Raw genomic sequence first — 22,551 nt, 5'->3', positions numbered from 1 at the left:
AAATCTGAGAGATATGCTGTTCTAAGACCATAAATGGCAACCGTTCTCCCTGCCAGCTTCATCTTGGTCACCTAGTCCTGATTTCCTAATAGGTGAGTTGCAGAATGTGGGTTTTTCCATTTTTCTTCCCTGCTCCTTCACAATGTAAAGTGTCACTTCCATGTTGTATCTTTTCTGACCAGAGTATGGCATAAAAATGAGCAATGAGAAGCAGCTTGGCTTACTGAATAGAGCACTGGCCTGGGATTCAAAAGGACCTGGGTTCTAATACCGATTCAGCTGCTTGTCTGCTGTGTGACCTGGGGCAAGACACTCAACTTCTCTGTGCCTCATTAACCTCATCTGTAAAATGGGGATTAGGATTTTGAGCCCCAAGTGGGACATGAACTGTGTCCAACCTAATCCCTGCCCCGTCACTAGTCTTCTTTGTGACCTTGGGCAAGTCACTTAATTTCTCTGGGCCTCAGTTACCTCATCTGTAAAATGGGGATTGAGACCGTGAACCCCACATAGGACAGGGACTGTGTCCAACCTGATTTGCTTGTATTCAATCCAGCACTTAGTACAGTGCCTGATGACCAGTGCCTGACACATAGTAAGCGCTCAACAAATACCACAATTATTATTACCTTATATCTCCTCCAGCGCTTAGTGCAGTGCCTGCCACATAGTAAACACTTAACAAATACCATTAAAAAATATTGCCCACAGTGATAGGAAAATTAGGAGGGAAGATAAAGGGAGTGAGTATAGTTAGCTAAGGTATCATTCATGCCCCACTTGTGGTCATATTTAATTTAAGATGCCTTTGGGGCATCCTGGTTGACTATCCTGGAAGTAGGAAGAAATGTGTGATTATTAAGTAAGGAAGAGAAGAGGATAATAACTGTAGATTTGGGATTTGAGAATGAAACTCATAACGGCAGGAGCTGAAACCAGGTAAAAGATAGGTTGTCTGAAAGAATGAATGTAAAGCAAGAATAGGAGAGGACCTATCAGGGGTCCCTAAACAGGGGACTCTTATCTCCCTCTTTCTCCTCTAGACTGTAAGATCCATATGGGCAAGGGAACATTTCTATGAACTCTGTTAAATTGTGTTCTCCCAAGTATTTAGTACAGTGTTCTGCACACCCTAAGCACTCAGTAAATACTATTGATTAACTGACTGCTTGATTGATTGAGTGATTAAATGGGATTAAGTTGATTAAATGGGATACTTGCCCATAGAGCATGAAGAGAGGAAGAGGCAGTCAGGAAACTGAGAAAGAGCAGTCAAAGAGGAAGGAAGAGCAAAAGTAGAATAAGGAGATCATTTCTAAGAGAAGTGGGTGGCGGGCTGGACAGCTGTATGGAAGGCAGCTGAGAGATCAAGGAGGATTAAGACAGAACCAAGTATTGTCATGAACACTGATGATCTAATACACCCCAGATACTGCCAGATTTCACCAGCTGTGGTTGGTCACAATTCTGCAGCTTTGGTATGGAGTGCCAGCATTGAAGGAGGAGATTCCTTTGGGTCAGATCTATGGATTTCTGAGCATTGATCTGCTGGGGTTATTTCTCCTGGTTGTGCAGTCTTTGTATATCAGTATAAGTGCTTAAATGGCATGAATGAGTCAGGGTTATGGCCAGGAATCTCCACTGTTACTCCAGCTCTGGAAATCTGGACATCATTATGATTTGGGGCATGAATGATACCTTAGCTAACTATACTCTCTCCCTTGGTGAACTCATTCACTCCCAAGGCTTCAACTATCATCTCTACATGGATGACACCCAAATCAACATCTCCTCCCCTGTTCTCTCTCCCTTCCTCCAGGCTCACATCTCCTCCTGCTTTCAAGACATCTCCACGTGGATGTCCTCCTGCCACCTAAAACTCAACATGTCCCTGACTGAGTTCCTCATCTCCCAAACTCTGTCCTCTCCCTGGCTTTCCTGTCACTGTGGACGGCACTACCATCCTTCCCATCTCACCAGCCCACAACCTTGGTGTCATCCTTGACTCTGCTCTCTCATTCACCCCACATATCCAATTTGTCACCAAAACCTGGAGGTCTCACCTTCACAACATCGCCAAGATCTGCCCTTTCCTTTCCATCCAAACTACTACCTTGTTAGTACAATCACTCCTCATATCCCAACGGGATTATTACATCTGCATCATTTCTGATCACATCCTTCTGTCTCTCCACACTTCAGTCTATACTTCACTCTGCTGCCCGGATTATCTTTCTACAGAAATGGTCTGGTCATGTCATCCCCTACCTCAAAAATCTCCAGTGGTTGCCTTCAACCTTCATATGAAGCAAACACTCCTCAGTATTGGCTTCAAAGCTCTCTATCCCCTTGCCCCCTCCTACCTCAATTCCCTTCTCTCCTTTACATCCCAGCCCGCACATTCTGCTCCTCTGGTGCTAAGTTTCTCACGGTGCCTCCTTCTCACCTGTCCCGCCATCAACTCCTGGCCCACATCCTACCTCTGGCCTGGAATGCCCTCCTTTCTCAAATCTGCCAAACTAGCATACTTCACCCCTTCAAAGCCTTTCTGAAAGCTCACCTCCTCCAGGAGGTCTTTCCAGACTGAGCCCCCCTTTTCCTCTGCTCCCCCTACCCTCCCCATGGCCTCAACTCACTCCCTTTGCTCTACCACCCTCCCCACCCAACAGCACTTGTTTTTATATGTACATATTTATAATTATAATTCTATTTATTTTTATTAATGATGCATATGTATCTATAATTCTATTTAGAATGATGCTATTGATGCCTGTTTACTTGATTCAATGTGTGTCTCCCCCCTTCTAGACTGTGAGCCCATTGTGGGCAGGGATTGTCTCTATTTGTTGCTGAATTGTACTTTTCAAGTGCTTAGTACTGTGTTCTGAACACGGTAAGGACTCAGTAAATACAATTGAAAGAATGAATGCCACTGCAAAAGTTGCGGGTGTTGCCACGTAGCCTGGTAATCTTTTTTTTTTTTTTTTTAGTGAACAGAGGTTGATGATAACCTTTTCATGTCCCACCCATTGGCTCAGAATTATACTTCCCTGCTCCTTTCCCACCAAGGATTCTTTCCAAATATTTCATTTCAGGCAGAAAAGTATCCCTGGTGAATAGTGCATTCCCATCTAGGACATCAGATAGGCCTTGGCACAGATTGGCATGAAATTCCTGTTTGGTTTCATTGACAGGATAAAATACCAGGGCAAATGGCCTGATGATTGTCTGGCAGTTTAATATGGAGTGGAGAAGCAGCGTGGCTCAGTGGAAAGAGCACAGGCTTTGGAGTCAGAAGTCATGGGTTCAAATTCCGGCTCCGCCACTTGTCAGCTGTGTGACTTTGGGCAAGTCACTTAACTTCTCTGTGCCTGTTACCTCATCTGTAAAATGGGGATTAAGATTGTGAGCCCCCCGTGGGACAACCTGATCACCTTGTAACCTCCCCAGTGCTTAGAACAGTGCTTTGCACATAGTGTTTAATAAATGCCATCATTATTATTATTATTATGACAAGCTCATTAATTCTCATGGATATTGATACTTAGATTACGAGCCCCGTATGGGACAGGGACTGTGTCCCACATGATTATCCTGTACCTACTCCAGAGCTTAGAACGATGCTCAACACGTACTAAACACTTAAGAAATACAATAATCATTATTATCAAATACAATAATTATTATTATCAAACTGGATCAAGAGCTGGTTGTCAGAAGCAATTCTAACTCTGTGAAGATGCAGTTCCACTTTCCAGTTAAGTCTTTCCAGAAAAAGACTCCAGTTTTTGAATTGGTATCTTCAGCTAGTGCGCTGACCATGAAATATACTCTTACTTTACTTCTCAGACCAAGGTTTCAATCAAAGCCAGTTTTGAGGGTGGGCAGAATTGGGCAGTCAGTTGGGTGTACTAATTTAAAAAGAAACCAAATCTTAAGGGAGCCTAAAAGAACTGAATCGTCCAAAGAGTCATCAGAAGAGTGGGATGTTGTAAAGGCCAGGGGCTCATAGGAGTTGGAACTTCAATCTCTGGGTTATTTCTACATCTGGCAATGAAGTTTTTGATAATGAAGTTACACCATAAAACACACTGTTGATGAACAGGGCCATGAAAAATAAGCCTGTCTTGAGCCATTTCATGTCTAAGACTATCTCTGGTGGCAAATATGGTCTTGTGGACATTTGCCAAAGAATTGATTGAAAGAGGTCCTGACATTCCATTTTCCCAAACAGACTTTTTGTGTATCGTAGTTGGTTCATGGGCAGCAAACACCTGAGCACATTTTTTTTGTTGTTGTTGTTGGGTTTTTTGTTTCTTTTTTACATGTGAAAGTACAATGCTTAGTACTGTGTCTGGCACATAGTAAGTGCTTAACAAATATCATAAAAAAGTAGCTGTCCACATTGCACCTGCTAGAATGAAACCTTAATCTGATAATAAGGAAACCAAGACAACTAGAGATTTTTTTAAGTATTTTTTTGCAGCATGAAGATTTTTATGGCCTTTTTCCCACACAGAGCACTTTGAAAAGTGAAAAGTTGACTGTTTGAAGCTTGAATACTCACCGTCAATCAGGAGTTCAAACGTTGTTGCCTTGAAATCACTGAACTGTGCATTTGGCTCCACTCTATAAGGTCACAGTCGCCACAGGGAATGAGGAAAATCTGAGGGAGAAGGAAGAAATCAGAGAGCAGAAGTAGTGACAGGAGGGGAAAAAAATCCAAGTAGAGGAGCCACAGGAGGTTAGAGGGAGGAAAGACATGGAAATGTGAAATTAGAAGGCCTCCAGTGAGGCTGGCTGTGATGAGGAATGTGGTCCAGTTCCCATGAGAATGTGGGAGTGTCTGCAAGTCTCCCAGCCTCTTTCTCTCTCTGGACTGGCTGTCTCTACAGACCACCAGGAGCCTCTCAAGGGAGCACATGCACCTACAGATTGACTCCCCCCTGTCCTTGTTGTTCTTCTTCCCTAAGCTTCCTCTTGTCCCCTTTACCCTTCCTCTTTTTCCTCCTCCCACCAAACGCTCTTTCAACCAACTTCTCTTTCCCCTTATCCTCTCCATCTCATCTGCCCTCCCTGTCCCCACCAAATTTTTTTACAGCCCTGTGAGGTTGGTGCAGAGAGTTGAGGAAGGTTACATCATGCTTGAGCTAGGGCTCAGGGCTCAGTCTCTGTTGTTAAGTTCAGTATCAGCAGGACCATGCAAGGTGCTTAGCGGGCCACCCTGACTTAAATGGCACTTCTAAAGAAGAGACTTTGCGCTTTTTTTAGGGTAATAATAGCCCAAAAAAGCCCCAAATTCTTCTCTTGGTTTCAGAGTAATACTTGGTTTTGTTGCATTTCAATTGTTTCTGTAACTGGTTTGGCTTAATTAAATGAGTTGGGAGTAGGCTTCAGAATCACCGAGTATCATTCTATCTGCCCATTTGTGCAGAAATAGCCTTTAAAGTAACTCTAAAAAGCAACAGATTCAATTTGGTTCTTGGGTTAGGCCTACAGAGAATCAGCATGATTGACAAAAATGGATCACGTTACTTGAAGCTGACAGTATCCAGTTACAAGTAAATAGTAGTGAACTCATGGGGTAAGGGAAACCCGAAATGCGCACCAGATGACTGTTGACTGAAAACATTAAAGGGAAGGAGGCTCTGTAACCAGCAGTGATCATCTGGTTTTCATTACTGTTGGACAAAGTATCTTTAGGGTAGACAGTATTCCCTGCCCTAAAGGCTAGAACTTGCCTACAGCATCTTTATCGTGCAAGATGATAATCTTTCTCCTGAGTCAGTAGAGCGAAATGTTAGGTGTGTTTCACCTAAGACTGTTATACACCCCCCCACCCGAAAAAAAGTTTCCAAAATTGAAATGATGGATGCTTTTTACATTTGTCTTGTGTCCTGCTGGCTTCATTGATCACTTAGGATTTTCCTTATCTTTCAGTTAGAGTAAATCTTCAGGGGTTTCATTTTCTGAACCTTGAATTTTAAAAATGGGAGAATTCTCCAATTAGCAGTGCACCCTCTTGGGTGAGAGAAGAGGGGACTGAGCCTCCTTTGGGTCCCTCCCTAGTTTCTCCAGTGGCTGGATGACCCCTGCCCTTGCCAAGAGAAGAATTGAGACACATCCAGAGTGGGCAGGAAAGCAGCAACCAGTCTGCAGGACCCTCTAACAGGGAAATCTGCCCTGCTCTGCCCCTTTCTCTTCACTGTGGTGATCCCCTGTATCAGAGCCATTTGCCGAGGGCAGGGGGGAAGCAGAGAGACACTGTCCAGGAATATTGACCACCAGCCCTGACTGTAGCTGATTTGAGTCAGCTGATTTAAAACCAACAGGAAGCATATGATAGATTTTCCCAAAGCCCAAGACACTCCCTATGGTTAAGCTTGGATATTGAACTAAGTTTTCCAGGTCACCAGGCTATCATTTAGTAGTTTATTGTTTCAATGCTCTGTGTGTGTGTGTGTGCGCACACACACATGTGCGCAAATGTCTGAGTCCAGGAAAACTTGGTAGTAGTTGTAGTAGTAATAGTATTTATTTAGCACCTATTTCATGCACAGCACTGTATTAAGAGATGGGAGAGAAGTCCAAAGTTGATGTATAGATACAGTGTCTAGCCCACAAGGGGCTCACAGTCCAAGACAAGAGGGAGAGGAGGGTGGTGACAGACACATAGGGAAGATGAAACAAAATCATAATGGAAAAAAATAATGATAATCAGGGCAGGAACAGCAGGGTTTCAGGCTCCTCACAGCTGAAATTAAGAGCAAGAACCCAGTGAGGCACCCAAGTGTGAGTGAGGTTTGCTGGCCTCACTCCATCCCCAAACTCCTTTCTCCCTGGCTGATTTCCTCCAGACTTTCTTGCCACTGTTTGGATAAAGCAGCAAGACAGTTGCTGATTGGCCAGAAACTCCAGAGACAAGTGCCTGATATTCTCTTAAGCAACCCAGAACTCTTGCTGCCTTAGCCCTAAAGACCCTATTATCATTGTTATTATTATGGTACTTGTTAAAGGGCTTACTATTTGCCAAACACTCGTTCTAAGCCCTGAGGTAGATACAAGTTTATCAGGTTGGACACAGTCCCTAACCCACATTGGGCTCACACTCTTAAACCTCATTTTTTACAGATGAGGTAACTGAGGCATAGAGAAGTTCAGTCAGAAGAGTGAGAAGTTAAGTCAGAAGAGAAGTCAGAGAAGCAGCATGTCCTAGTGGCAAGAACACAAGCCAGGGAGTAAGAACGTTATGGGTTCTAATCCCGGTTCCATCACTTGTCTGCTGTGTGACCTTGGGCAAGTCGCTTCACTTCTCTGTGCCTCAGTTACCTCATCTGTAAAATGGGGATGAAGACTGAGCCCCACATGAAACAACCTGATTATCTTGTATTGCTTAGAGCAGTGCTTGGCACATAATAAGCACTTAAAAAATACCATTATTATTATTATTATCATTATTATTATTATTAAGTGATTTTCCTAAGGTCACACAGCAGACATGGTGGAGCCAGGATTAGAACTCAGGTCCTTCTCACTCCCAGGCCCATGCTCTGTCCTCTAGGTCATGCTGTTCCCCTGGATGAGCGCTCCACAAGAATCAGTGAAGGCACATTTTTACAGAATTGTGATTCTGCTGATTTGTAATCCAGCTACAGTCCTCTGGGGAACGCATGTTCTATTCAACCAGAGGGGAAAAGAATGGGAAAACATTGACGACGGTAAACATAGCATTGAAACTATGTATGTCTGAGGTCTTCCAGCTTGCTTTTTAGTTCAAATTTAAATTAGATTTGCAGAAATCTTCTTATTGACTATTATATTGTACTTCACTGCAGTCACCTTTCTTGAATAGCTATGTGTTTTTCTTCATCTGCTATGCCAGGTGAGAATGCTGCTTTTCACAGTTTAACATCTGTCATTCATCACCCTAAAAGAGGTTACATTTCACCTGAGGGTGGAATATTTCTTTTCTCCTGGGTGTTATATCATTTGTGCAGGGAGCACCTCAGGATTCTTCTGAATGAAAGACACGAAAACTGCTGTTATTACTAGAAGTGTGTGGATTAAGGGTCGTTTGTCAGTGGGGTCTACAGTACAGGGACATACTCATAATTGCTTTTGGAAGAACCTAGATATGTTCTGAAAGACTTCTTTTTTTAATCTAACACCATGCTCTGCTGCTTTGGCAGAAAAAGAGACCCAAATAAGCATCCGCAAAAGTGCAAGAGGTCTGCTTTTATTTATTTTTATGAAAAACAAAGCTGAATCATGTGGTAGGATCTTTTGTTGTAACACCTCCAAGTGAGTATATGTTTCTAGTTAAAGTGCGGAATCACTGATTGAGTAAAAATGCCTTTTGGAAATCTACTTGACCTTTCAATAAAAGGCCTTTTCTGAACCTCCAATGCCAAAGTGACTCACCCTGCAAGAGTGTTAAATATCAAAAATCTTTGTGGATGTGGTAAACAAGTTGTAGTTAAGATGAACTCTGAAACACCAAATGGATATATCTGTTGCAAAATGTGGATAGCAAAAGTGAACAGCAACTCCGTCCTCTTTTGCTTCGGAGAACTCACTGTGGAAAGGACTTGAGGGAAACTGAACTCAGGAAGTGTTTTTGTTTCACTGTTCTGCTGATTTATGATGCAGCTGCCGTCCTCTCCTTGTGCACCATTTAAGGAGGGGTTGGCACTCAATTGGAGGGGTGTGAAGTGGCAGAAAAGAAAGTCCCAGGCCTCAGCCCTGGTCAGGGTTCTCCTCCTGGTATCAGGGAGACCTCCCTGAGAGTCTGATTGGTGGCTGCAGGCACGGCTTCTCCTGGCTAGCGGGAAGGTGTCTAGTCCAGGGTCACCTACCTACGTGCTCAAAATTTACCTGACCAGAATTGGTTGGGTAATTAGTGTTTCTGTGTGGATCTTGATCACCCAGAGATAAGTGCCACTGCAAAGCCCGGTGGTAGCCAGTGCCAGGATGCCCAGTTGGCACCATGACTGCGACTGGGCCTGCTGTGAGCCCCTCCTGCCTCTCGACCCATTTTCCCCCCTTCGCTTCTCCTCCTGGCCCCACCCCAGCCTGGACCACTTTGCCCTAAGGGGAAGATTGGAAAGTGGGCCTGGCAGCTGCCTAAGTGCCCACCCTCCAGTCTTTCTCCCTTTGATACTGACATCCTCTTTGGACTATTGAGTCTCAAAGGGAGACGGACTGGAGCAAGACTACTTAGTTGGCTGTCTTGTTAAGCACTTACTATGTGCCAAGCACTGTTCTAAGTGCTGGGGTAGAGACAAGTTAATCAGTTTGGACATAGTCCCTGTCCCACAGAGGTCTCACAGGCTAAGTAGGAAGGAGTAGACTTAATCCCCATTTTACAGATGAGGTAACTGAGGCACAGAGAAGTTGCGACACTTTACCCAATCCCACCCAGGGGTACCCATGACCAAACTGTGGGTAAGCAGACCTTCTTTGTGGATGTGGCCTGGCTAAAGACAGATAGTCTGTGGATGCAGTTTGGGGAGTCGTGCAAAGTAGGGCTTCCTTACAGACCTTAGAGCAGAAGCAGTGTGGTCTAGTGAATACACCGTGGACCTGGGATTCAGAAGGATGTGGGTTCTAATCCCAGTCCTGCCATTCACCTGCTGTGTGACCTTGGAAAGCCACTTCACTTCTCTGTGCCTCAGTTACCTCATCTTTAAAATGGACATTGAGACTGAGTCCCATGTGGGACAGGGATTTTGTCCAACCTGATTTGCTTATATCCACCCCAGTGCTTAGTACAGTGCAAGGCACAAAGTAAGCGCTGAACAGATACTACAATTCTTATGGTTGTTATTATTCTAATCCTGGCTCTGCCATTCCTCTGCTGTGTGACCTTGGCCAGTTCACTTAACTTCTCTGTGCCTCAGTTACCTCATCTGTAAAATGGAGATTAAGACTGTGAGCCCCATGTGGGACATGGACTGTATCCAATCTGATTAGCTTGTATCTACCCCAGTGTTTAGTACAATGCCTGGCCCATAGTAAGCACTTAACAGATACCAAAGGAAAAAAGAGTTCTGAACTCCTCCAAAACCTATAGTAATCCCTACCATTTGGAGAAGGAGCACTAGTCACTCCAACTAGTCCCCACGCTCAAGAGGGGGAAGAAGAACCAAGGAGATAGACTCCTAAGTGCCTCTCCCTGGGGGAAGTTTAATGCCTTAAAAGTCCTTAACTTGTAAACCAGTCAGAGGGTAGGATTAGGAAGGGAGTAGGGTCAGCCAATAGTTGGGGGAGAAGACCCTCAATCATTTTTAGGAGAGGTCGGAAGCTGGGTTCCTAGGTGATTGGGACACAGAGACAACTCAGAGCTGTGACCCTCGAAGGACACAGCATGTAAGGAGGGAGCAGAGATGAGGAGTTAAGATTCATTCATTCATTCAATTCAATCACATTTATTGAGCGCTTACTGTGGAAGAGTACAGTGCAACATTAAACAGACACATCCCCTGCCCAAAACAAGCTACAGTCGGGGAGACAGACCTTAATATAGATAAATTATAGATATGTAAATAGGTGCTGTGAGGCTGGGAGCAGGGAAGAACAAAGGGAGTAAGTCTGGGAGATTCAGAAGGGCGTGGGAGAGAGGAAAGGGGGAGTTTAATCAGGGAAGACTTCCTGGAGGAAGTGTGCCTTCAATAAGGTTTTGAAGCAGGTGAGAGTTAGGACCCTGAAAGTTCAGGGTCCCGAGATTAGGACCCTGAGGTGGAAAAAGATCCAGTGGAAGGATGTCTTCAGGAAAGCACAGAGGGTCCTCGGGGGCAAAGTATTGGATCCAGGGAAAGTATTGGATCCAGAATTCTGGTTGTTAGTTGCCAGAGTAATACATTAAGAATACTGGCAAGAAGATGTTATTAAGATGCTATTAGACAGTAAGATCTCTTATTTTGATGTCTGCTTATGGTAGGGGCTGGAGTGGAAGCAGTGGGCGTTGGGTAGATTCGTGGACGTGGAGCACATTCTCCATAATCTTCTGGTAGGATAGACCCAGGATAATCCCTGTGCCTTCAGGGATATGCTTTGGCTTGAGACACAAGAGATTTCAGCAATAGGGGTATAGGCATTTGTTATGCTGAAGGCAGAGATCTTCCAATCCTCCAGACCTGGGATGGGAAAAACTGGAGGGCCTTAGGACTCGGTGGAGGCTAATGGGGCTGTGGGTACTTTGAAATTGAATCTAGAGGGCTATTTTAGCCTGGATTTAGGGCAGAGAAACCCCTGTTAGGTCACAGGCTCCACACAGATTCTTTTTCCCTTCCACCTCCTGCCGTAATGGAAGCCCTGTCATGTCTGCTTGCAGCCAATGGGAGAAGGAGCGTTTTTTAATTTTTCAGGGCTGGTGCTTGCTGGCACCCTTCGTGGCCCTTAGAAACTTGGGTGTTTCATCCTTGCCTGAAGTGCAGCACAGACAGCTGGATACAAGTTCCAGCATGCTACTTTTTCCCTTCCTTTTCCTTTGGTTTCCTGGAGAAGCTAGCGGCTGTTGACATCCCACACTGAAGTGGCCGATATAAAGTTTTCCCATTCGTGACTAATGAAGGTCAATCCTTCTTGCTAGCCCAGCTCCAAGAAAGGCTCCTGCCCAACTTCATTTAGAAGTCCTGCAATTCAAGTTTCTTTTGGGAGGCAGGTATTAAAATTATCCCAAATTGATCCTCAGAATCTTTTCCTTCCCATGGTTGGATGCCATCCTAATAGTCATGTGATCACTTGGACGTGGCTTAACTCAGTAGTCATAATCAAGAAATCAGATAATCCATCAATGGTTCACTCCATCCAAACTGCTCCAATGTTGATCCAAGCATTTATCATATCCCACCTTGATAACTGCATCAATCAATCACTGGTATTTATTGGGTGCTTGTAGTTTGCAGACCAGTCAATCATATTTATTGAGCAGTTACTGTGTACAGAGCACTGAACTAAACACTTAGGAGAGTACACAATAGCAATAAACAGACACATTGTCTGCCCACAATGAGCCTACAGTCTACAAGGGAGACAGATATTAATAAAAATAAATGAATAACAGATATGTATACATAACTGGTGTGGGGCAGAGGCGGGGTAGGGCATCAATAAAGGGAGCAAGTCAGGGCAACGCAGAAGGGAGTGGGAGAATTGGAAAAGAGGGCTTAGGGAAGGCCTCGTGGAGGAGATGTGCTTTCACTAAGGCTTTGTAGGAGGGGAGAGTTAATTGTCTGTTGGGTATGAGGAGAGAGGGCACTCCAGGCCAGAGGCAGGATGTGGGCGAGAGGTCGGCGGAGATAGATGAGATACTTAAACACTTGATAAAATGCAATAGAGCAAGTAATGATAATAGTAATTGTATTTATTAAGTTTTGAATACTTGCCAAGCACTGTACTATGCACTGGCGTAGATACAAGATAATTCAGTCATTCATTCAGTCATATTTATTGAGCACTTACTGTGTGCAAAGCACTGTACTAAGCGCTTGGGAGAGTACAATACAACAATAAACAGACACATTCTATAATCAGGTCAGACACAATCCTTGTCCCACATGAGGCTCCGAGCCTAAGCCATCAGGCTCCTTACTGACCCTGCCTCCTATCTCTCCCCACTCTACTCCCTATCTCACTCTGCTGCCCAGATCATTTTTCTAAAAAACATTCAGGCCATGCCTCCCCACTCCTTAAGAACCTCTAGTGGCTGCCTATCCACCTCCTCATCAAACAGAAACTCCTTACCATTGGCTTTAAAGCACTCAATCAGCTCTCCCGCTCCTATCTTCTCTGTCTGATTTCCTATTACAACCCAGTCCACACACTTCATTCTTCTGACACCAACCTACTCACTCTACCTCCATCTCGTTTATCTCACTGCTAACATCTTGCCCATCCCCTCCTTGGCATGGAACTCCCCTCCCCCTTCGTATATGACAGACAATCACTCTCTTCACCTTCAAAGACATATTAAAGTCACATCTTCTCCAAGAGGCCTTTCCTGACTAAGCCTTCCTTTCCTCTAGTCAATCAGTCAGTTGTATTTATTGAGTACTTACTGTGTGCAGAGCATTGTACTAAGCTCTTGGGAGAGTGCTGTATAACAATATAACAGACACATTCCCTGCCCACAACAAACTCTCTCCCTTCCATGTCGCCTATGCACTTGTCCCTTTAAGCACTTGATACTCCACCCTCAGCCCTATAGCACTTATATACGCATTCATAATTGATTTTAGTGTCTGTCTCCCCATCTCTGTAAACTCCTGATGGGTAGGGATCATATCAACCAGCTCTGTTGTATTGTACTCTCTTAAGTGCTTAGTACAGTGCTCTGCACTCAATAAATACCATTGACTGATTAGACTGTTGAGTGCTAGGATCAGTTCTCAACTCTTGTGAGAAGACCTCAATAGCAAGACGCATGTTCCTTGCCTTCAAAAAGCTTATGCTGTAAAGAGGGAGAAGAGGGAGACAGACAAAATTTATTTAGAATGTGAAAGCAGGAAGAAGCACAGGGACAAAGCAAGAAACGGTACAAACACCTAAGAAACAAAAAAGCCAAACAGGTAACTGAATATTCAGTTAAAGAGGTAAATAAAGTATACCAATAAAAGTATATGTATGTTTACACAGGTGCTAAGGACAAGTACCAAGGGTGGGTGACTGGGATGTTGTGAATTAATTGGGCCAAGCTTTCCAGAAAAGGTGGGAGTTTTAGGATGATGGGAAACAATAGAGCACTTGCTCCCTAGTTAGAGACTGACTAGTGTTTGTAGCTATGAGGTCAAACACTGAATGACTTTGGATATTGAATGTTCTCATTCTTCTCCAGATGAGAACAGAGCCAGCCATGAGGCCAAGTGCCATCCCTGTGAGTTCCCTGGTTGACACTAATAGTTGTAATAGTAATAATAATAATAGTGGTTTTTGTTCATTACTTACCATGTGCCAAGCACTGGGGTGGATACAGGTTAATAAAATCAGACACAGTCCCTGTCCTACATGGGGCACAGTCTAAAATGGAGGGAGAACGTGTTTCCAGTCCCCATTTTACAGATGGGGAAACTGAAGCATAGAGAAGTGAAGTGACTTGCCCAAGGCTACACAGCAGGCAAGTAGCTGAGCCAGAATTAGAATCCAGCCCCCCGACTCCCAGGCGTGTGCTCTTTCCAATACACCATGTTTTATCTAGGTCTTTGGGTAGTTCAGTCTCTAGAGCCATCAGTTTGACAGGGAAAAGTAAAAATATGTGTTGTTTTTCTACAGAGAAGCAGAGTGGCTCAATGGAAAGAGCACGAGCTTGGAAGTCAGCGGTCATGGGTTCAAATCCCAGCTCCACCAATTGTCAGCTGTGTGACTTTGGGCAAGCCATTTAACTTTTCTGTGCCTCAATCACCTCATCTGTAAAATGGGGATTAAGACTGTGAGCCCCACGTGGGACAACCTAATCACCTTGTATCTTCCCCAGCGCTTAGAACAGTGCTTTGCACACAGTAAGCACTTAACAAATGCCATTATTATTATTATTACAATGGAGAAGCTCATAATTTCCCAAACGCAGCAACTTGGAAGTAGGCTGACCCACCTCCTAGGAAATAAAAGCTGCTAAGCCTTAGTCTCTGCTCTCTGGCACCTAAGACTGCCAGCCTCTTCCCAGCCCTGTTTGAGATTGGTTTGCAGCAGCTCTGTGTGTTTGTCAGAAAGATTAGAGTTCTTGCTGAAATCAGAACCCTTTTTAAATGATATTTGTTAAGTGCTTATTATGTGTCAGGCACTGTTGTTAAGTTCTAGGATAGATACAAGCTCATCAGGTGGACACTGTCCCTGTCCCATATGACGCTATCCATTAAGTAGGAGGGAGAACAGGTATTGAATCCCCATTTTACAGTTGAGGAAACTAAGGCACAGAGAAGTTATGGGGCTCACCCAAGGTTACACGGCAGGCAAGCGGTGGAGCCGGGTTTAGAACCTAGGTCTTCTGACCCCTAGGCCCATGCTTTTATCCACTAGGCCATGCTGCTTCCCCTTACAGGGAGGCTCACAGATTTAGTTAAAGGGAAATGTCTCTGTCATATTCTTTCAAAAACATGAGAAGACCTGGATTTGTTTAGCTCCTCCTGCTATGATTCAGTATTTGCCAATTGTTTGTACTCAAACGGGGTTGCCCAGCAATTAGGAACATGTGTTTGTTAGACATTGCTCTCTTCAACAGAACCAACAAGCATGTTATGGTTGGGAACGTTCTGCCTTGGCGGGTCGAGCTGCAGGGGGAATTTGTTAGTGAAAAGTGGGTAGGATGTTTGGGAGATGATTCGCCGTGCCTTTATTGGAAGATGATTTCAGGAAATCCACCAACAGCCTTGCCCACACTATTTAAAAATGAATCTGTTGCTGCCTCTCCTTCCTGCCCACTCAGTTCTTTCCTTCAGCAAACATGAAGGGGAGGGGCTCAGAGAAGATGAAGATGCGGGAAGCCAGAGTAACTGGTCTCGCTTTGCAGCACAGAAATGGGATGTGGGGCTCTGGGGTGGTCCCTGAAGGGATATCACCCTGGCCTAGGGTCTCATCTGGGTGCCTGTATGTTTGTTTGTCTGCAGTTCTTTGAAAATAAAATTCTCAAAAGGGCTGCTCTCTTTAGAGACCTGCAAAATGCCAGTTGACTTTTCTCTGGACCACAAGTCACTCTCTGGGCCACCAAAACCTGAAAGGACCCAAGAGGGTGGGTCCTGGCACAGCTTTCTGACCTCAGAGCTGCCAAAGGGATGAGAGGCAGAGGAGGGTTGTCAGCAGGCAGCTGCAGCTTAGCGGTTAGCTGCAGAAGTGGCCCTGCTTCAGGGCTTATGGACTGGGCATGCCACCTCTGAACTCTCCCCGCGAAGCAGAGGTGGCAGCAAAAGCAGCACTTTTTCCAGAAACAGCCAGAGAAGCAGTGTGGCTCAGTGGAAAGAGCATGGGCTTTGGAGTCAGAGGTCAGGGATTCAAATCCTGGCTCCGCCAATTGTCAGCTGTGTGACTTTGGGCAAGTCACTTAACTTCTCGGTGCCTCAGTTCCCTCATCTGTAAAATAAGGATGAAGACTGTGAGCCCCACATGGGACAACCCGATCACCTTGTATCCCCCCAGTGCTTAGAACAGTGCTTTGCACATAGTAAGCACTTAGCAGATACCATTATTATTATTATTTTATTATTATCCCTGGTCTCATCAGATGGCCCCTGGGGATATAAATCCTGACTCCCTGCCAGATGGCCTCCCAATGCCTCCCCCTGAGGTCTGAGGCGGTGAATCTTGGTGGCTGCCATAGCTCTTTCTGAATAATAATAATGAAAATAATAATTATGGTATTTATTAAGTGCTTCCTATGTGCCAGGCACTGTTCTAAGCACTGGGGTCGTTACAAGCTAATTGGGTTGGACACAGTCCCTGTCCCACATTGGGCTCTCAGTCTTAATCGAACTGAGGCATAGGGAAGTGAAGTAACTTGCTCAAAGTCACACAGCAGACAGGTAGCAGAGCCGGAATTAGAACCCGTGACCTTCTTTCTCCCAGGCCCATGATCCATCCACTAGGCCACGCTATTTCTCTGAAAGGAGCTGAACCACCCTGGCCACATGCTCCGTCACCAGATGGTTCCATTATGAACTGATTTTGCTTGTACTTTTAGGACCATCTGAGGAGTCAGCATCCGTGAGGTACAGCAGGAGGCCCACCTGTCCAGATGCCTCGATGGCGGCCAGTCTGCCCACCCCTCCTGTTCCCAGGCACCGGAAGAGCCACAGCCTCGGAAGCAAGTGGGTGCATCCATTCACACTGGCTTGGGGCTGGGGGGAGTTGGTCGGTGGACTCGTTCAAACCTGGTGGCTTCTCGAAAACTCTCTCCTCTCCTCCGTCTCTCTCAGCTGTAGGCACTAGTCGGAACGCATCCCTCCGGGCCGCCGGTCTCAGGTTCCAGGATTCACTTCCCTGGTTCTCATCTCCCCGAGAACCTTAGGGTCTTGCTGCATAGGTCATGGCTGCTGTGCTTTTTGCTCAGGGTGGGAGAGGAAGCTGGAGATCAAGAGGCCAAAGATATTCTCCAGTCTAAGCCCCTTGTGTTGTGTGAAGATCTCTTACGATGTCAACAATCAATCTAAGAGGGATTTATAATCTCCACTTGGGCCTCATCACTGTTGGAAAAAATCTGGCCTCTTGGGAAAGAAAGCTAATTCCAGTGTATGAAGCGAAGTGATGCGTGATCATTTCCATAGGAAAACTCCTCTTCAGAGCTGGTTTCTGGTTTCTATTAAGGGTTCCTGTTTTTGACCAGTTCTCCACCCGGGTTAGTGGAGACATTCAGACAGGTCAAATGATTTGCCCAAGGTCACCAGGGAAAGAAAACTTGAGTGAGGCCATGGGGACCCAGTGCTTAGGAAGCTGTGGCACCTCTTACAGTCCACTGCTTCCTAAGCATTGGGTCCCCATGGCCTCCCTCAAGTTTTCTTTCCCTGCCTCTGATGGGGACAAGCACCATGACCTCCAGTCGTGAGGACGAGTAAGATCCAGAACCCCGGCGAATTTCTCCTGCAGATCCATCCCCACTTAACAGTAGAGAAACGTGAGAAGCAGCAGCTCCCGAAGAAACTTTGCTACCGTTCCCCAAGGCTCTCCACGGCTTGGATACGCCTGAGCGCAGATGAGAAAGGGGAAGGAGTGGATGTTGTCCAAATGCATAAGGGACTTTTGCCTTTTCTCTCCCTTTCCGTTTTTCAGTCTGATGTGTCAGTTCAGTGTAGTTGAGAGTAAAAGTGCCACGTTCCCATCGGAGAAACCACGCCACCTTTTGGACGACAGTGTGCTAGAGTCTCCCAGTCCAGGCAGGAACCTCACATTAAATCCCGCGGTCACCAATGGAGTCTCCATAGGTAAGATCCGCAGCCCAAAGGCAGGCTGTATGCAGCTTTCTCCGTGTCTGTCTTTCTGGCTTGGTTTGGAGTGAGACCGACACCAATCACTGCATGCGAGAGTGACGCCAAAGTCCAGTGTCAGAACCAAGAGTCCGTTTCCTTTCCCCTTGGAGCCTGGTCTTCCTGCCAACTGTTGTGGAATGGGCTTTGCTGTATTGCTTTTCTGTCTTTCTACACGTGCACACACGCACGCACACACACAAACCCACATGCACGTATTCGCACACACACACAATTGACAGAAAAAAATGCACACACACACATACCCATCTACCCACCTTACTGCTCATTAAATACAGCCAAACCCTATTAAGAGCAAGGATCTTGCACTTTTGTAGTGACTTTTGTCCCCGAGAGGGAAGAACACATTTTCCTCTGTAAGTGCATTTAGCAGTATTCATACCTGATAGAGCCCAGCATGACTCCAGCCCCAGAACCAAGGCCACCACTTATATAACTCTGATGGGTTTACCTCCCTTCTGAATGCATAAGCCATTTAATCAGTAAAGTTTTCCAAAGAAACTTGAGAGACCTTATTTCAGTGATAGTTTACTTGAATATTTCCCTTGCAGGGAACCCCAAGAGCAAAGAGACTTCTTCTTAGTAGGTTCTATCCTCCACTGCCTAGTTTAGCACAACAATTGTAGGGCAATGCTGTGGTCAGGACACAGTTCTGAGCACTGCTGTTGCTTTTCAAGCTTGGGAAATTGGGTATTTAACATAGTCTTGGTCTCCTGACCATTTGAAGAGCGAGAACATTATATTACGTTATAGAAGAATATTAAGAATAGAAAATCATGATGTGTACCTCATGAGAATTATAAGGCAATCATGCCTGTATTTACCAGCCCAGGAGTTTGGCTTATCCTTGATAGTAATTGTGATGAATGAAGTTGTGAATTACATTTAGCTTCTCTAAGCTTGCTCTTGGTAGTGACCCAGATTTAGAGGAAAGAAGCCTAATTGGGGAGGCCAACAGACTAGGAATCTGAGGTAACAAATAAGATTAGATAGATGATTTTCGGGTATTAGTACAGTCCACAAAGCCTATCATCTTTGGATTGTTAGTTCACATCAGAATTAGATGGATAGTGTCTGAGTGAGATTTTCATCTGACAATTGATCTTTTCATTCTTTAATACTTTATTCTCCTTTTGCTTCCGTTCTGTACATCTCTGTGACTCCACTATAGCTTTTGGCACAAGCAGATCCTCCCTAACTAGCCTACATCTTCCAGGAGTAGTATGGTATGAGGAATGTATTTGGTACCTAATGATGCTACCAAAATCATAAAGGTTCCCATCGCAAGATCCAATCCACTCTTTAAACCAGTTGACACCCTTTTGGGAAAACAGCTGAGACAATAAGGAGGGGGAAATAGAATCAGCCTGATATTTTTTTCCGGAAGTGATTCCCAGAGCTGTGTGTCTCAAAGTTGGATTCGGGATCAAAGGACTAGCCCCTGGGCTGACAGCAGCTGTTAGCCAAAGTGCCTCCCCCCCAGCCGGCCTCTCCCTTCTGTTGACACTGAGTAGTGAAAACGTCGGTGATGAAACATCCACCTGCTTGAGAAAGTTGGCATTTCACTTGGATTGTTTGCCATGTTTGATTGTCAGAGTGAGAGCCTCTTTGCTTTAAGAGTGAACTCACTTTGGACTAAATTTGTGTTGCGTCTTCTAATGCTTGTGTACTGCCTGACACTATTTGGAGGGAGGGAAAACAAACTGTAAAGCAGTGTTGCTACTAAGGATAAAAATGCTTGTGTACTTCTAATGCTTGTGTACTGCCTGACACTATTTGGAGGGAGGGAAAACAAACTGTAAAGCAGTGTTGCTACTAAGGATAAAAAATTAGAAGCCCACAAAATAATCTGAAGCATTGTATCCTCCTGAAAAATAGCCAGCCTGAAGCTGACAGATAGTAAAACCAGTTAATCACAGTCTTCACTTTTGGCTCCCAGCCTTTGAGCACAAAGCTAGCTGCAAGGCTGCAGAAAAACAAACATAGCTTATTAACCTAAGCAGCCCAGAATTCTAATTTAGAGTTAGTTATGTGGCAGCAGTGAGGTGGAAGAGTTGGCTCATGAAAACTAGGAGAGTGAACATTCATCTAAATCTTTTTTCACAGCTGAGGTAACTGTTTAGAGAAACTCAGGAAGAGAATTATTCCAATGTTTTAAATATGTGGTTGAGAGTTATACCTGAAGCGTAGGGAGAAAAAATTCAAAACACAAGATACTTGGAATAAAAAAGTGGATTTTTGTTAAGCTCGTGAATGAGTTTAAATAGAAAAACATAAGCTTTTTCAATCAATTTAAAAAAAACAACAAAAGCATTCTGGCTTCAGTTACAGATCTTCTAGGTAAAGAAAAATTTAAATTGGTTCTAATGCAGTGGCTGTAAAGTTACTGTTTGACTGTTTGTGACCCTGCTACCTGAAAAGTCGGTGTAAAATGCTTTTATTTGAAGCCAAAAACAGCTGGAAAGCCTGGAGCTATTTTTATAGGGCTGTATTCTCAGAGCCTTTCCCTGGGAGATCTGGAGAGCAGCACCATTTTCTTAGGTCATGTCTGATTTTCTCCTTCCATTCAGGGCACCTACCCAGAGGATGAAGACACCAAATCCCTCATAAAAGCTAGCTGAATGTGTCCAGCCTATTAGTCCAAGAAAACACTTTGCTAAATTTGATCACAAAATCTGCCTTAAATTAAAATTCTCCCTGAAACTGAATTTTCAGTTTGAAGTAAAATAGAAAAAAATCCATTTAGCTCTACCTGCTGGCAGATGCTAGGAGCAGTCCCGTCCAGGGCTCTGTCTCCCACTCCTGGTTCTGGGAGCAGTTGAGTCCTGCCGCTGGAAGCCAGGGATGAGCAGGCCATCAGAACAATGGTCACAGTGAAAGCCCGTAGGGGGAACCTGGAGCTGCTATCCTGGGACCGTGTACCTGGTTCCCATTGGATCTGATGGGGGAGGACGTCTTTCCCGGAGAAAATGCTCACTAGAGGAGCTCACCATTCCCAAAGTGTTCCCTGTGGCTCTGGAGAGATCACTGGACTCACTCTGGCTCCCTTCAGGGTTGGGTTGTCCCTTTGGAGTGTGGCCCAGTGGAGTCTACGTGAAACAAATCCCTTGGGAAAGGGAGGCTGCTGGCTCCGCACGCTTAGCTGCATCTTTCGGGATCCAGACAATCGTGCCCCATAGCAGTGGAACTCTGTGTCAAGGCCCTAGGTGACATTTTGTCCCTTTTTTTTTTTGATATTTCACAGTGTATCTGGCAGACACAATGAGGAAGAGCATTGTATTGTGGGCATGTAGAAATCCAAAGAAATGAGGGAATTATACTCAAAACAAAAGTCTGCTGCCAGGATGGAAAAGTGACTGCTTTCAGTTCATGTTTCCTTCTCATAAAAATATCTTTCTTTGGGATTTTATCGTAAGTCATTTCAGCATGTGTTGCTGTTGTGTGAATGTTAAAAGATGGGATAGAAATAATTGAAATTGTGGTGGAGATGTGGCTTTATTCTCCTTCCCCAGACTATTTTGATTTTTAGGAGTTGCAACAACGAACCAGAGGGCATTTTTTAAGCACTTAGTCTGTACCAAACACTGTACTAAGTGCCTGGGTAGGTACAAGATAATCAGATTGGACACAGTCCCTTGTCCCTCATGGGGCTCACAGTCTAAGGTGAAGAAACTGAGGCACAGAGGAAGGGAAGTGACTTGCCCAAGGTCACACAGCAGGCAGGTGGCAGAACTGGGATTAGAACCCGGGTCCTCTGACTTTCAGGCCTGAGTTCTTTCCATTAGACCATGTTGCTTCTCAGTCACATTGTTTGAACAAGGGAAGAGCCCAGGAGTGATCGGGGTAACTTTTAGGCAAATCAGTTATAGACACAATGAGGCTCAATGAAGCTTTTCACTGAGCAAGAACTTGGGAAAGTTCCCCTGGAAACTTCAAGTCCAAATAGTTTCACTCTTCTATTATGTGCCATGCTCATTTATCTGTGTTCCTTTTCTAGGCAGTAGTGAAAGTTCAGAATTTAGTGAGGAGCTGTCTTCAGGGCTTGAAAGGTGAGTTATGATTTGGTGTCTTCCCTCAGTGTTGTGTAAGACTGTAGTGTGTTTAGGAATCCAAGAACGGTGGCTTGTCTGGGTAGAGCTACTTATTTTAGTAATGTGAAAAACTGAACCAGCTTACATTGCTGTAAATCTGTAATCACCTTGGCAACAGAAGAATGGGGAAAATATCTTTTCAAAACATTTACCCCTGCCTTGGAAGTGTCAGAATGGCCCTTCCCTGCCAGCCATGCTGCCCAGCTCTCTGAACCCTCCTTGCATTTCTAGAAGGGTGGTGAGACCAAAGTTCTGGTGGAGGATACTGGTCCATCAGAGAAACTGGTAAGAGAAGTCATAATAATATTTATTAAGCACTCACTATGTGCTAGAGCATTGTACTAAGCACTGGAAAGAATACCCAGTTGGGAATTAGATAAAATCCCTGTCCCTCAGGGGATTCAGGCAAAGGACAGAGAACCTGGAATAGTGTTTGGCTGGCTCTGTTCTGTCCCTTTCCTATCATGAGCATAGGATGATGGAAAGGTCCAGTA

The 22,551-nt window shown here is 44.8% G+C and overlaps 1 protein-coding gene across 4 annotated transcripts in view; it reads left to right on the top strand.

Annotated features, from left to right (window-relative positions):
• Positions 1–22,551, top strand: part of RALGPS1 (Ral GEF with PH domain and SH3 binding motif 1) — a 479,351-nt gene that overhangs the window by 410,460 nt on the left and 46,340 nt on the right. For 2 of the 4 annotated variants that reach the window (XM_038744643.1, XM_038744642.1), the window contains exons 13-15: positions 16,667–16,793; positions 17,752–17,903; positions 21,964–22,015. In XM_038744643.1, coding sequence (XP_038600571.1) covers positions 16,667–16,793; positions 17,752–17,903; positions 21,964–22,015 — 331 coding nt within the window. The remainder of the gene's footprint in view (positions 1–16,666; positions 16,794–17,751; positions 17,904–21,963; positions 22,016–22,551) is intronic. The other 2 variants (XM_038744645.1, XM_038744644.1) reach the window with 1 other exon arrangement.

Source organism: Tachyglossus aculeatus, chromosome 4 (assembly GCF_015852505.1).
Source record: "Tachyglossus aculeatus isolate mTacAcu1 chromosome 4, mTacAcu1.pri, whole genome shotgun sequence".
NCBI classification, from domain to species: Eukaryota; Metazoa; Chordata; class Mammalia; order Monotremata; family Tachyglossidae; genus Tachyglossus; species Tachyglossus aculeatus.
Note: the sequence above shows the minus strand (reverse complement) of the source record. Positions and strands in the feature narration are given on the sequence as shown.